Source organism: Pongo abelii, chromosome 12 (assembly GCF_028885655.2).
Source record: "Pongo abelii isolate AG06213 chromosome 12, NHGRI_mPonAbe1-v2.0_pri, whole genome shotgun sequence".
In the NCBI taxonomy this organism is placed as follows: domain Eukaryota; kingdom Metazoa; phylum Chordata; class Mammalia; order Primates; family Hominidae; genus Pongo; species Pongo abelii.
The window spans coordinates 69,074,036-69,086,880 of NC_071997.2; the positions used below are offsets into that span (position 1 = coordinate 69,074,036).

A 12,845-nucleotide genomic window follows, 5' to 3' on the forward strand; every position below is an offset into this window, starting at 1 on the left:
GTTTGATCTAACAATAGCATGACATGTTTCCAAGTGAGATAGAAGATTTGCCCTAGACCCTGTAGGACATCTGTGTACCTATCAGGATCATCTGAAAACTTCCCCAGGTGTGCCTTGATCTGCTTTAAGTCAGAGAGGGAGAAGGGGACATGTACCTGGGTTGGGCCAAATTCCCCTTCCCCTACAGCTTGAAGGGGATGTAACCGATAGCCCGGGGGGTTTTGTGGTCCTTTGGAGATTTCTTTGCTTATTTCCTTCTGGGTGAGGGAGATTAGAGGAGGCTTATCATTAATAGGAGGGGGAGCTATAGGGAGGCTAGGATATGGGGGTAAGCTGAAAGGTCCTCCTGGGGGATGTAAATTGCAAGCTTTGCATAGTCGTGTATTCTTCAATGAAAAGAAAGTTTGGACATAAGGTATTTCACTCCATTTGCCTTCCCTCTTACAGAAAAGGTCAAGCTGCAGGATAGTATTGTAATTTATACTTCCCTCAGGTGGCCATTTTTCCCCATCAGAGAGAGAATATTGGGGCCAGGCTGTAGTGCAGAAAAAAATAAGCCGCCTCTTTTTCAGGGTTTGTGGGTCAAATTGGTCCCAATGGCTTAGGATGCATTTCAAAGGTGAGCCTGTTGATGCCTGAGTGTTTCCCACCTGAAAGACAAAACTGCCTGTGGTTTTGGTTTGTTTTGTTTCTACCCCACCCACGAACCCGCAACAGTCCCTGGACCCTGCTGATCGGAATAGTTGTGCTCACTGACGCAGCAGCAAAAATACTAGTTTTCCTCCCAGACCACAAGGGGGACTGAGAAAGGTCGGATTTAGTGGCCCTTACCAACGCATTCTTGAAAACCTGCACCCTTGCCTGTCCTCCTAGACCACAAAGAAGACCGAGAAAAATCGGATTTATTGGCCCTTACCGACACATTCTCGAAAACCCATTAGAGTCCTAAGCATTCACCTGTTGGTATTGGGACCTTACCTATGTTCTATAAAGATGTTATGCCCCAAAAATGAAGTGGAGGGCCATACCCTGAGGGAGGGAAGGGATCTCCAGGGTTGGAAGAGTGACACCTTTTGTCCTCACTTACATGAATAGGAAGGATACAATTTCTGAGGCTCCCCATATTCTAGCTTCAGGAATAGCTTTTGTTAGGCCTGCTAGTCCGAGGAGGGATCCTAAAATTCCAGATAGTCCCCCTACGATGGGGCTTTGGGCAAAAATTACGTCTTTCTGATTGGTGAGCCCGGGTGCCTACAGAAGTTAACAGAATCCCAAATTTATACTAGAAATCATTCTTATAGGAGAAACTAGAAAAGCACCAGAGACAGGGAGTGGTTTTTAGAAGCAGGACTAGCCTGGAGAAGAGAGGCAAGAGGAAGTTTGTCTGGCAGGCATTAGGACCCAGGGGGCAAGGGTCGGGGTAGATAGAATAGATAGGCAAGTCTCGCTTGGGCGACATGACTTTGAGAGTTCCACTCATGGCCACAGGTTCAACCAACTTGTTGTTGGGACCCAGGAGCTGAATGGCTTTCCTCTCTGTCGACCCTGGGCTCAGCCAGAAGTACAGGAAAAGCGGAAGCTGGTTCCAGGCAAACCAACGCTCCAAACTCTGAAGAGTCAGGGATTGTTAGAGAGCCCTTTCCCAGAAAGCCTGACACCCGTATCTTTAGTCTGGCAGCCGCACTAGTAGCTTTTAACTGGTCGACAGATGTCCAGTATTTAGCCCCCTAATTCTAAGGAAAAATAGGAAAGAATAGCAAGCGAAAGGGGTTCGATGGTACTCACCGCTTAGCGATAGGCAATAGTCTAACCTCTTGGTGATAGGTGATGGTCCCATCTGGGTCGCCAAAATGTGTCTGGAATTGGTGGGTTCTTGGTCTCGCTGACTTCAAGAATGAAGCTGTGGACTCTCACGGTGAGTATTACAGTTCTTAAAGATGGTGTGTCCGGAGTTTGTTCCTTCTGATGTTCGGACATGTCCAGACTTTTTTCTTCTGGTGGGTTCATGGTCTCGCTGACTTCAGGAGTGAAGCCGCAGACCTTCGCAGTGAGTGTTACAGCTCTTAAAGGCGGCACGTCCACAGTTGTTTGTTCCTCCCGGTGGATTTGTGGTCTCACGGACTTCAGGAGTGAAGCTGCAGACCTTCGCAGTGAGTGTTACAGCTCATAAAGGTGGCGTGGACCCAAAGAGTGAGCAGCAGCAAGATTTATTGTGAAGAGCGAAAGAACAAAGCTTCCACAGCGTGGAAGGGGACCCGAGCGTGTTGCCACTGCTGGCTCGGGTGGCCTGCTTTTATTCCCTTATCTGGGCCCACCCACATCCTGCTGATTGGTCCATTTTACAGAGTGCTGATTGGTCCATTTTACAGAGAGCTGATTGGTCCATTTTGACAGAGTGATGACTGGTGCGTTCACAACCCTTTAGCTAGACAGAAAAGTTCTCCAAGCCCCCTACCTGATTAGCTAGACACAGAGTGCTGATTGGTGCATTTACAATCCTTTAGCTAGACAGAAAAGTTCTCCAAGTCCCCACCCAACCCAGAAACCCAGCCAGCTTCACCTCTCAGTAATAGCTTCAGTGGTGTCTACTTCCCTCCAAATTAATCAAGTTGTATACATTAAATATGTACAGCTTTTTGTGTGTCAATAATACCTCAGTAAAGTGATGTGTAAAAAGAAGACAATAGAAGTAAAGAAAAAGGAGCTCAAGAGAATTACATTAATTCTACATACTTGAGTTTATAAAAATGTAAACATTCCTAAATACAAAACAAATACGAAATCAAAACAATTTTTTAAAAAGTAAAGCAAACTTGCCATATGGCAAAAAATACAAACTAAGCAGGGATTGTTATATACTGTATAACAAGACAGAATTATGCCACAGATTATTAAACAGAACAAAGAAAGTCATTCTACAATGCTGTGAGCTACCTTTCATAATAAAAAAAAGTTATATCCGTGTACCAAATAAAATGATAGGAATCTTCATGAAGCAGAAATTGTAGGAGATATAAGGAGAAACAGACAAAAGCAAACCACTAGTTAATTTGCACATAACATTTTCAGTCTAAGATGGGTCAGAATGACAAAAATGAGGAAATAAATCAGCAAAGTAACAGAATCAATAGGGAGCTCTCATGTGGATGGATACACACACACACACACACACAGAGTGTATATATATGTCTATACACACACAAAGTACATATCAAAATGTATATATATATATATATATACACTCTGATAATAGAGACACACTTCAGTACTTCAGACTGATATTGTTCTATAATATCAGTTACATGAATATAGAGATCATCTATTACTTTATTTGTTTAACTTTCCATTTGTTTAACTTGCTGATTGAGGTGTGCTAAAAGCAATTGTTAATATAATTGTCTTCTTTATTTCTGTCACCTTTTTTTGTTTCATATATTTAAGACACTCACACTCATGATTGTTGGGTCTTCCTGATGAATTGGTGTTTTTATCATTATGAAATGTCCCTCCTTTAATACTGTTTTTTAACGTATATTATATCTGATAATTATTGCCATTCTAGCCTTTTCATATTTACATTTTTCTATTTATGTACTTTCAAACTATCTGTGTTTGTATATTTATAGTGGACTTCTTACAAACAGCATACATTTGGTTCTTGCTCTTTTATGACAGTCTTTGTCTTTTAATTGGAATGTTCAGTTCATTAACATTTAATGTAATTATGGATGTAGTTGGAATTCAGTCTGTCATTTTGTTTTCTGTTTGTACTAATTTTTACTAATTTTTGTTTCTTCACTCCACTTTTCCTTCCTTCTTTGGCTTATTTTAATATTTTCCAGATTTTTTTATTTATTTGCTTTTTCAGTCATACCTACTTGCACTGTTTTTTTAGTGGTTGCTGTAAGGGTTATATTTATATCCTTACTGTTCTATAGTCCACTTAGAATTAAAATGTAGAAATCTTCATGCAGTCCACTTCACGGAAAATGTAGAAATCTTGCAATGAACTGAATCAGTTCATTTACCCACCTTACCCCATCCTTTATGCTATTGTTGCCATATACATAACCTACATGTTACAACCCTCACAAAATGTTATAATTTTTGCTTTCAACAGACTAGTGTATATTAAATAAAGGTAATGGAGTTCTTTATATTTGCCCAGGTATTTACCATTTCTCCTACTTTTCATTCTTTCTTGAAGATCTGCATTTCCATCTAGCGTTTATTTTAGCCTAAAGAGCTTCTTTTAGTCTTTCTTATGGTGTAGTTCTACTTGTGATAAATTTTCTTAGTTTCTTCCTGCAAATGTCTTTATTACACCTTCATTTGTGAAAGAGTCTTTGCTGCATATAAAATTTTTTGTGTGTTTCTTCCTTCCAGTACTTCAAACATGTTATTCCACTGCCTTCTTGAGATTATTCTGCTATTGTTTTTTTAAATTATTAAGTTGGATATTTAGTTTATCAATTTTTAACCTTCTTTTCAATATAAGCACGTTAGGCTATAGATTTCCCTTCAAATACCTCATTTGCTCAAGTGTTTTTTATAGTATTAGCATTTATTTAAGTATTTTAAAATTTCTATTATGATTTCTTCTTTGACTAATGACTTCATTTCTAAGTACATGTGAATATATTGCTTATCTTTTTGTCAAACTTAATTACATTGTTGATGGATTAATTATAATGTTTAAAATGTATTGAGACATGCTTTTTTACTTACTACATAATATAATTTTGTAGATATTCCATTTGTGCTTGAGAAGAATGTGTATTCTCTGATTTAAGATTTAAGGTTCTCTGGGCCAGGCACAGTGGCCTGTAATCCCAGCACTTTGGGAGGTTGAAGCGGGCAGATCACGAGGTCAGGAGATGGAGACCATCCTGGCTAACACAGTGAAACCCTATCTCTACTAAAAATACAAAAAATTAGCCAGGCTTGGTAGTGGGCCCCTGTAGTCCCAGCTACTTGGGAGGCTGAGGCAGGAGAATGGCGTGAACCCAGGAAGTGGTTCTCTGATTTAAGTTTATGTATCCAATAAATATAACTTTGTAATTATGTTGTTTAAGACTCCTATTTCTTTCTAATTTTCTCACTGCTTAGACTAGCAAAAATTTAGAGATAACCCTTAGTCTCACACAGTGATGGTAGTCTGATCATTTGTTTTAATTCTATTCATGTTTTGCTTTATACATTTTTGAGCCTATTTTATTAAGTACATTCAAGTTTAGAATTTTTGTATATACAGAAGATTGAAACTAGGCCCCTTCTTTCACTGTATACAAAAATTAACTCAAGATGGATTAGAGACTTAAATGTAAAACCTACAACTATAAAACCCTTAGAAGAAAACCTAGGAAATATTGTTCTGGACATAGGCTCTGGCAAAGACATCATGACAAAGACTCCACAAGCAATTGCAACAAAAGCAAAAATCGACAAATTGGAGGAGTCTCTCCTCAAAGACTTGATGCTTATTTTTCCTCTATAATTTGAAGATATTTTCTGTCTTCTACCTCCCATTGTTGCCAATGAGAAGTCTAGGGTCAGTCTATTTGTAGTTCCTTTTTAGAAGATATGTCTTCTCTCTGGCAGCTTTTTCTTTTTTTAAACTTTATGTATAAGTTATTCTTTTTTTCTTGCACTTTTAGGTTCAAGGGTACATCAGCCAGTTTCTTACAAGGGTAAATTGCATGTCATGGAGGTCTGGTGTACAGCTTATTTCATCACCCAGAATAACTATGCTACTAATGAGCATAGTATTCGATAGGTACTTTTTCAATTCACCCTCCTCCCACACTCCAGCCTCAAGTAGGCCTTGGTATCTACTGTTACCTTCTTTGTGTCCCTGTGTACTCAGTGTTGAGTTCCCACTTATAAGACAGAACATGTGGTATTTGGTTTTTTGGTCCTGTATTAATTCTCTTAGGATAGTGGCCACCAACTCCACCCATGTTGCTGCAAAGGACAATCTCTTTCTTTTATATGACAGCATAGTATTCCATGGTGTATATATACCACATTTTCTTTATCCTGTCAACCACTGATGAGCATCTAGGTTGATTCCATGTCCTTCCTATTGTGAATAGTGCTGTGATGAACATACACGTCGCATATCTTTATGTTAGAACAATTTATATTCCTTTGGGTATATACTCAGTAATGGGATTGCTGGGTTGAATAGTAGTTCTGTTTTAAGTTCTTTGAGAAATCTCCAAACTGCTTTCCACAGTGGCTGAACTAATTTACATTGCCACTAGCAGTGTATAAGTGTTCTTTTTTCTCTGCACCCTTGCCAGCATCTGTTGTTTTCTGACTTTTTAATAATAGCCATTCTGACTGGTATGAGATAGTATCTCATTGTGGTTTTGATTCACATTTCTCTAACGATTAGTGATGCTGAGGATTTTTCGATATGCTTGGTGGCTGAGTGTCTTATTTTGAGAAGTGTCTGTTCATGTTCTTTCCCCATTTTTAATGGGGTTTTAAGTTTTTTGCCTGTTAATTTGTTTAAATTCTTTATAGATTCTGGATATTAGACCTTTGCCAAATGCATAGTTTGTGAATATTTTCTCCCATTCTGTAGGTTCTCTGTTTACTTTTTTGATAGTTTATTTTGCTATGCAGAAGTTCTTTAGTTTAATTGGTCTTCCCATTCATCAATTTTTTGTTTTTGTTGCAATTGCTTGTGGAGTCTCTGTCACGACCTCTTTGCCAGGGCCTTTGTCCATAATGATATTTCCTAGGTTTTCTTCTAAGGTTTTTATAGTTTTGGGTTTTACATTTAAGTCTGTAATTCATCTTGAGTTGATTTTTGTATACAGTGAAAGGAAGGGGCCTAGTTTCAATCATCTGTATACGACTATCCAGTTATTCCAGCACCATTTATTAAATAGGAAGTCATTTCCCCATTGCTGCTATTGTCTATCTTGTCAAAGATCAGATGGTTGGTTGCAGGTGTTTGGCTTTATTTCTAAGTTCTCTAATCTGTTCCATTGGTTTATGTGTCTGTTTTTGTACCAGTACCATGCTGCTTTGTTTACTGTAGCTTTGTAGGAGTTCGAAGTGCATAACCTGATGCCTCCAACTTTGTTCCTTTTGCTTAGAATTGCTTTGGGTGTTCAGGCTTTTTTTGGTTCCATATAAATTTTTTTTTTTTTTTTTGAGATGTAGTTTCACTTTTGTTGCCCAGGCTGGAGTGCAATGGTGCGATCTCAGCTCACTGCAACTTCTGCCTCCCAGATTCAAGTGATTCTTCTGCCTCAGCTTCCCAAGTAACTGGGATTACAGGTGCCCGCCACCACGCCCAGCTAATGTTTTGTATTGTTTTTTTAAGTAGTGCTGGGATTACAGGTATGAGCCACCATGCCTGGCCTGGTTCCATATAAATATACGGTTTTTCTAGTTCTGTGAAAAATGTCAGTAGTAGTTGGATAGGAATAACATTGAATCTGTAGTATGGCCATTTTAACAGTATTGATTCTTATTATCCATGAGCATGAAATGGTTTTCCAATTGTTTATGTCATCTCTAATTTCTTTCCACAGTGTTTTGTAATTCTCATTGTAGAGATCTTTCACCTCCCTGGTTAGCTGTATTCCTGCATATTTTATTCTTTTTGTGGCTATTGTGAATGGAATTCATTCTTGATTTGGCTCTCAGCTTGGACATTATTGGTGTATAGAAATGCAATTCATTTTGCACTAATTTTGTATCCTGCAACTTTGCCAAAGCTGTTTATCAGATCTAGGAGTCTTTGGGCAGAGACTATAGGATTTTGTAGGTATAGAATCATATCATCTGAGAAGGGAGATAGTTTGACTTCCTCTCTTCCTATTTATTAATAGATGCCTTTTATTTCTTTTCTGGAAGCTTTTAGTTTTCTTTCTTTTATTTTTATTTATTTATTTTGAGGCAGAGACTCACTCTCTTGCCCAGGCTGGAAGGCAGTGGCACAATCTCAGCTCACTGCAACATCTGCCTCCCAGGTTCAAGCAATTCTTGTGCCTCAGCCTCCTGAGTAGCTGGGAATACAGGCACCCACCACCACATCTGGCTCATTTTTGTATTTTTAGTAGAGGTGGGGTTTTACTATGTTGCCCAGACTGGTCTTGAACTTTTAGCCTCAAGTGATAAACCCATCTCAGCCTCCCAGAGTGCTGGGATTATAGGCGCCCAGCCTAATTTTCTTTTTTTGTTCAGTTCTGCATTTCCATTACAAATGTGGATATTTTAAATTTCCCTTTTATATCTCCTGCCTGATATACCTTGTTTCTTTTGTGTTGATTGTCTCATATCATTTATCATCTCTGGAAATTCTTAGCCATTAACTTAATTCCCTGTGTAGTCATATTAGACTTTTTCATTGTCTCTAATTTGCTCAGCCTCTCTTTATATTTTTAATCTTTTTCCTCTGTGCAACATTCTGTGTAATTCCTGATTTATACATAATTTATGCACTTTTATTTCACCAATTCTTTCTTCAAATGTGTCAAATTGACTGAGCACAGTGGCTCACACCTGTAGTCCCAGCATTTTGGGAGGCTGAGGCAGGAAGATCACTCGAGCTCATGGATTCGAAACCAGCCTGGGCAACATAATGAGACCTCATTTCTACAAAAAAAAAAAAAAAGTATTACCCCAGTACGTGGCACATGCTTGTAGTCACAGCTGCTTAGGAGACTCAAGGTCTTCTAAGACACTCGAGGTACTTATGAGGTTGAGGTTGCATGAGCTATAATCACGCCATTGTACTCCAGCTTGGGTAACAGAGCAAGACCCAGTCCAAAACAAACAAAAAAATCAAATTATTTAACTTCAATAATTAGATTTTTATTTCCAAAAGTTCTGTTTTATTCTTTAAAATAGTAACCTAATTATTCTTTATTGTATCATATTACCTGCTTATTTTCATGACTCCCTCATTTCTTTAAATATTTTATATTGAATTATTTTATATGCCTACTTTAATAATTCAATTATTTGAAATCCATGGAGATCTAAATTTGTTATTTTTCTAATTTTTAGTTATAGTGCCTTGTTTTCTTGTGTTTTTGATTATGAACTCATACTTGTTTGATTTTAATTTATGTTAATTTATGTTAAAAATTCATTGAGGGCCTCTATTAGAAAGGCTTTAATCCGGACATGAACTTGTTTGTTTCTGTGAAAGTTAGAGGCACTACTAACCTGGGTCTCTTTTAGCCCCTGGCTTAATCAGAATTCTTGGGTTTAGCTCTTGTACTTGGCTTAATCAACAGTCTGAGATTATCACCTTTAACTTGAGTTTTGTTCAGGCTTATCTCCTAAGGATGATGGCCCTGTAAGTAGTTCTGCCCTGTTTTTCCCCCTTATTTGTTGTCTGCTGAGTGATCCTTACTCTGATTTCTATCAAGGGATTTTGTTTAATCGGTTATTTTTTTATGGAGGATATGGCCCCCTTGGTATTTACTTACTTTTCATAGTCCTATGATTTACTTTAACTAAGTATTTTATAAACAACCTAGTTGGGAGTCTCCTTTTGCTATTTCTGTTTCACCATGCTGCCAGATGCCAATGTCAGTTTTTTAATTTTACCATGTATCATTACCATCTACTGTCTATCATTACCTCTCACCTAGAAAGAAGAGCACATCCTAACTTATCCCCCTTAATTTCACTCTCCAATTTCAGTTTGCCCTCTATGATTGCCAAATTGATGTTTCAGTGAACATGTTAGACATGTTAACTTTGAGGTGCCTTGAAACAATAATTTGGAGATCAGGGAAGAGATGGATCCCAGAGGTGTAGATTTGTAAGCCACTGATAATTGATAAGCAATGCCCTGGGTGTGGTAAGGTTATTGAGGAGATTGGAGAGAGTGGGTAGAAATAAAAGAGGATCATAGAATACTGATTTCCTGGGGAGGCAGAGAAAAATGAAGTAGCAAACGAGACTAAGAAGAACACATCTAAGGAAGGGAAAACAAAAAATTAAGGAAAGCAGGGCAAGCCAAGGTAGGAAAGGGTTTCAAGGAAGGGCAGTTTATAGAATTAGATGTGACCAAAGGGGCACACAAGGTAAGAATTTACCTTTAAGTTTGATCCTAAGAAGATGGATGACAATGGCTCAGGCCTATAATCCCAGCACTTTTGGGACGCTGAGGTGGGTGGTTTGCTTGAGCCCAGGAATTTGAGACAAGCCTGGGCAACATGGCAAAAACTCCATCTCTACAAAAAATACAAAAAATTAGCTGGGCATAGTGGCATGCACCTGTAGTCCCAGCTACTTGGTGGGGCTGAAGTGGGAAGATCACCTGAGCCCAGGAGGTCAAGGCGATGATTGCACCACTGCACTCCAGCCTGGGTGACAGAGTGAGACCCTGTATTTAAAAAAAAGAAGATGGGGCCAGGCACAGTGGCTCACGCCTGTAATCCCAGCACTTTGGGAGGCAGGCGGATCACGAGGTCAAGAGATCGAGACCATCCCGGCCAATATGGTGAAACCCCATCTCTACTAAAAATACAAAACTTAGCTGGACATGGTGGTGCGCGCCTACTCCCAGCTACTTGGGAGGCTGAGGCAGGAGAATCACTTGAATCAGGGAGGTGGAGGTTGCAGTGAGCCGAGATCATGCCACTGCACTCCAGCCTGGCGACGGAACGAGACTCCATCTCAAAAAAAAAAAAAAAAAAAAAAAATATATATATATATATATATATGGATAATTAGTATTGCCAGATAGTTACAATGGAATGGGGACAAATGCAAAACTGCAGTGAATGCATGGACAAATAGTACAATTTGCTAATCCTCTGACCTCTTCCTTAGTATATCCCACCTCCACTGAATATATAATGAATCAATAAGCTTCCTAGTACAAGACACTCTTCATTCACAAAATAAACACAATTGCCTTTTGATTTCTATAGCTGAGAGGGATTCAGGCAAATACAGGAGGTACTAACCAGAAGAGGCAACATATTTTCTAAGCTATCATAGTCAGCAGTGTCTACTTGGGGTTGTTTATTCTTGAAAGTTATACTTAAGGCCTCCCCAGGCTCTGTGCTGCAGCCCCTCCTAAATGTAATAACTTCTCACATATGGAAGATCCTAGTAGGCCAAATCCCTTCTGTTTGAAAATATTTTTCCAATCAGAAGGACAAAAACAGTATCACAGAAATATGTTAAATAAACAGCTCTTTTCTTTTATATATTCTTGTTCACAACTAACGTAACATTTTTTTCTGCCTTGTAGGTACCAGAGGTTTGAAAAGGCATTTCTCCTAGCTGTTGACATTGGTGCTCGTGACCTCTTTATGGTGAGTCATTTTCAGAGATTATTTTGTGCCTTCAGTTCTAAGGCTAAGTTGTCAGCTTTTGTGACCATAAAAAGGATTAGTGTCATTTTGCAGCCTTAGACACAGGGTGGGAAAGCATTATTCCATCTTGACTTGCAGGTTTGCTTTCGTGAAACTGGTCAATAACCATCTAGTATCTTTTGATTTGTTGACATTTTCTTTGCTGGCTCCAATGGATCTTTTATGTTTTCTAAGAATTTATAATTTTTGAACTTTTCTCCTCATGTACCTTGATGCAAGGGGATGACACCTATCTATCTAATAAGCTTAAATGTCTTTCTAATCCATTCTCTGAAGAAAAGCTATAGAATCCAGGACATAGGGCAGAACATGTCCCACAGATCTTGAATGTGCTCAGTTTGTCCCGTAGATTTTAGTGTAGAGTAACAAAGTAGGAATGTTCTCACATTTTTAAGTAACCATAGTACAAAGTGGACCCAAGAGGTTAAATTCATGTATACTCTGGCCCTCCCATTTATTAGCTACAGAACAGTAAAACTGACCAGTTTCTTACAAATCCTTGCACTCTGTATCAGGTTTCTGTTTTATAAGATCTTGCACCACAGTGCCACATTGAGATCAAATGAACAAAGGAAAAGTCCTTTCCTAGTTTCCCAGCATATTCTGTTAGACAGCAATTTCATTGTTTCCACAGAAACAACAGAGCAAAAGGTTCTTGAAAGAAGAAATACTTCTAGAAGGTGCTTTTGCCTGAATCTTTTGCACAATTAAGACATTTTGTAGTTTAAATTAAGCTTTGATGTTTCAGATATTCTGTTATACAGCAATTTCATTGTTGTCACAGAAACAATAGATCAAAAGCCTCTTGAAAGCAAGAAATACTTCTAGAAGGTGCTTTTCCTGAATCTTTTGCACAGTGAAGACATTTTGTAGTTTAAATGAAGCTTTGATGTTTTAGATGATATTATGGATTCATCACATTAGATCAATCATCTTTGGATTGAGTTTGATATTTAAATTCTAAATGGATGTCATTCAATTAATTATACTATTATTGATCATAAAAAATCTAATTTCAAAAGTGTGAACATTCTATTGTTCGTCATCTACATTTTGTGATGTCTGAGCAGGCATATTACATTGAGGGAAGATTTTATTATTTTCATCAAAATCTATACATGCAGAGATCACAGTGTCAGAAAATTAATTACACTTTTTAGATTTTCCAGCCCCATTGACTTTTTTCCTTATCTCCACCTTTTCACCTTTGCCACTTACCCCAATAATGGTAGATTTTCCCCATATTTCTTTTTTTTTATGTCTATAGTTTCAATCTTTTTTCTAGCCAAGATAAGAACTAAAGAGATGAATATTTAAATGTTTGGTGCCTGGTAAAATTTATCTCTCAAGGTATTATGTTCTGTAATTTCTAATGTTGTAATAATTAATTTAGAAACATCATGAAAGGCACCTTCTAAACTTTTCTCAAATCATATCTGTTTCAGCTTTCAGTCTCAGTTTAGCCAATAACAATATAAA

General features: G+C 38.0%; 1 protein-coding gene across 21 annotated transcripts in view; it reads left to right on the forward strand.

The window, feature by feature from the left end:
- The window catches only part of WDPCP (WD repeat containing planar cell polarity effector), a 720,444-nt gene that overhangs the window by 515,752 nt on the left and 191,847 nt on the right, over positions 1 to 12,845 (forward strand). For all 21 annotated transcript variants that reach the window (XR_008522114.1, XR_008522111.2, XR_010136176.1 and 18 more), the window contains one exon: positions 11,243 to 11,306. Coding sequence is in view for 16 of the 21 variants with exons in the window: in XM_054547452.2 (XP_054403427.1) it covers positions 11,243 to 11,306 (64 nt within the window). In the remaining 5 variants the exon portion in view is untranslated. The remainder of the gene's footprint in view (positions 1 to 11,242; positions 11,307 to 12,845) is intronic.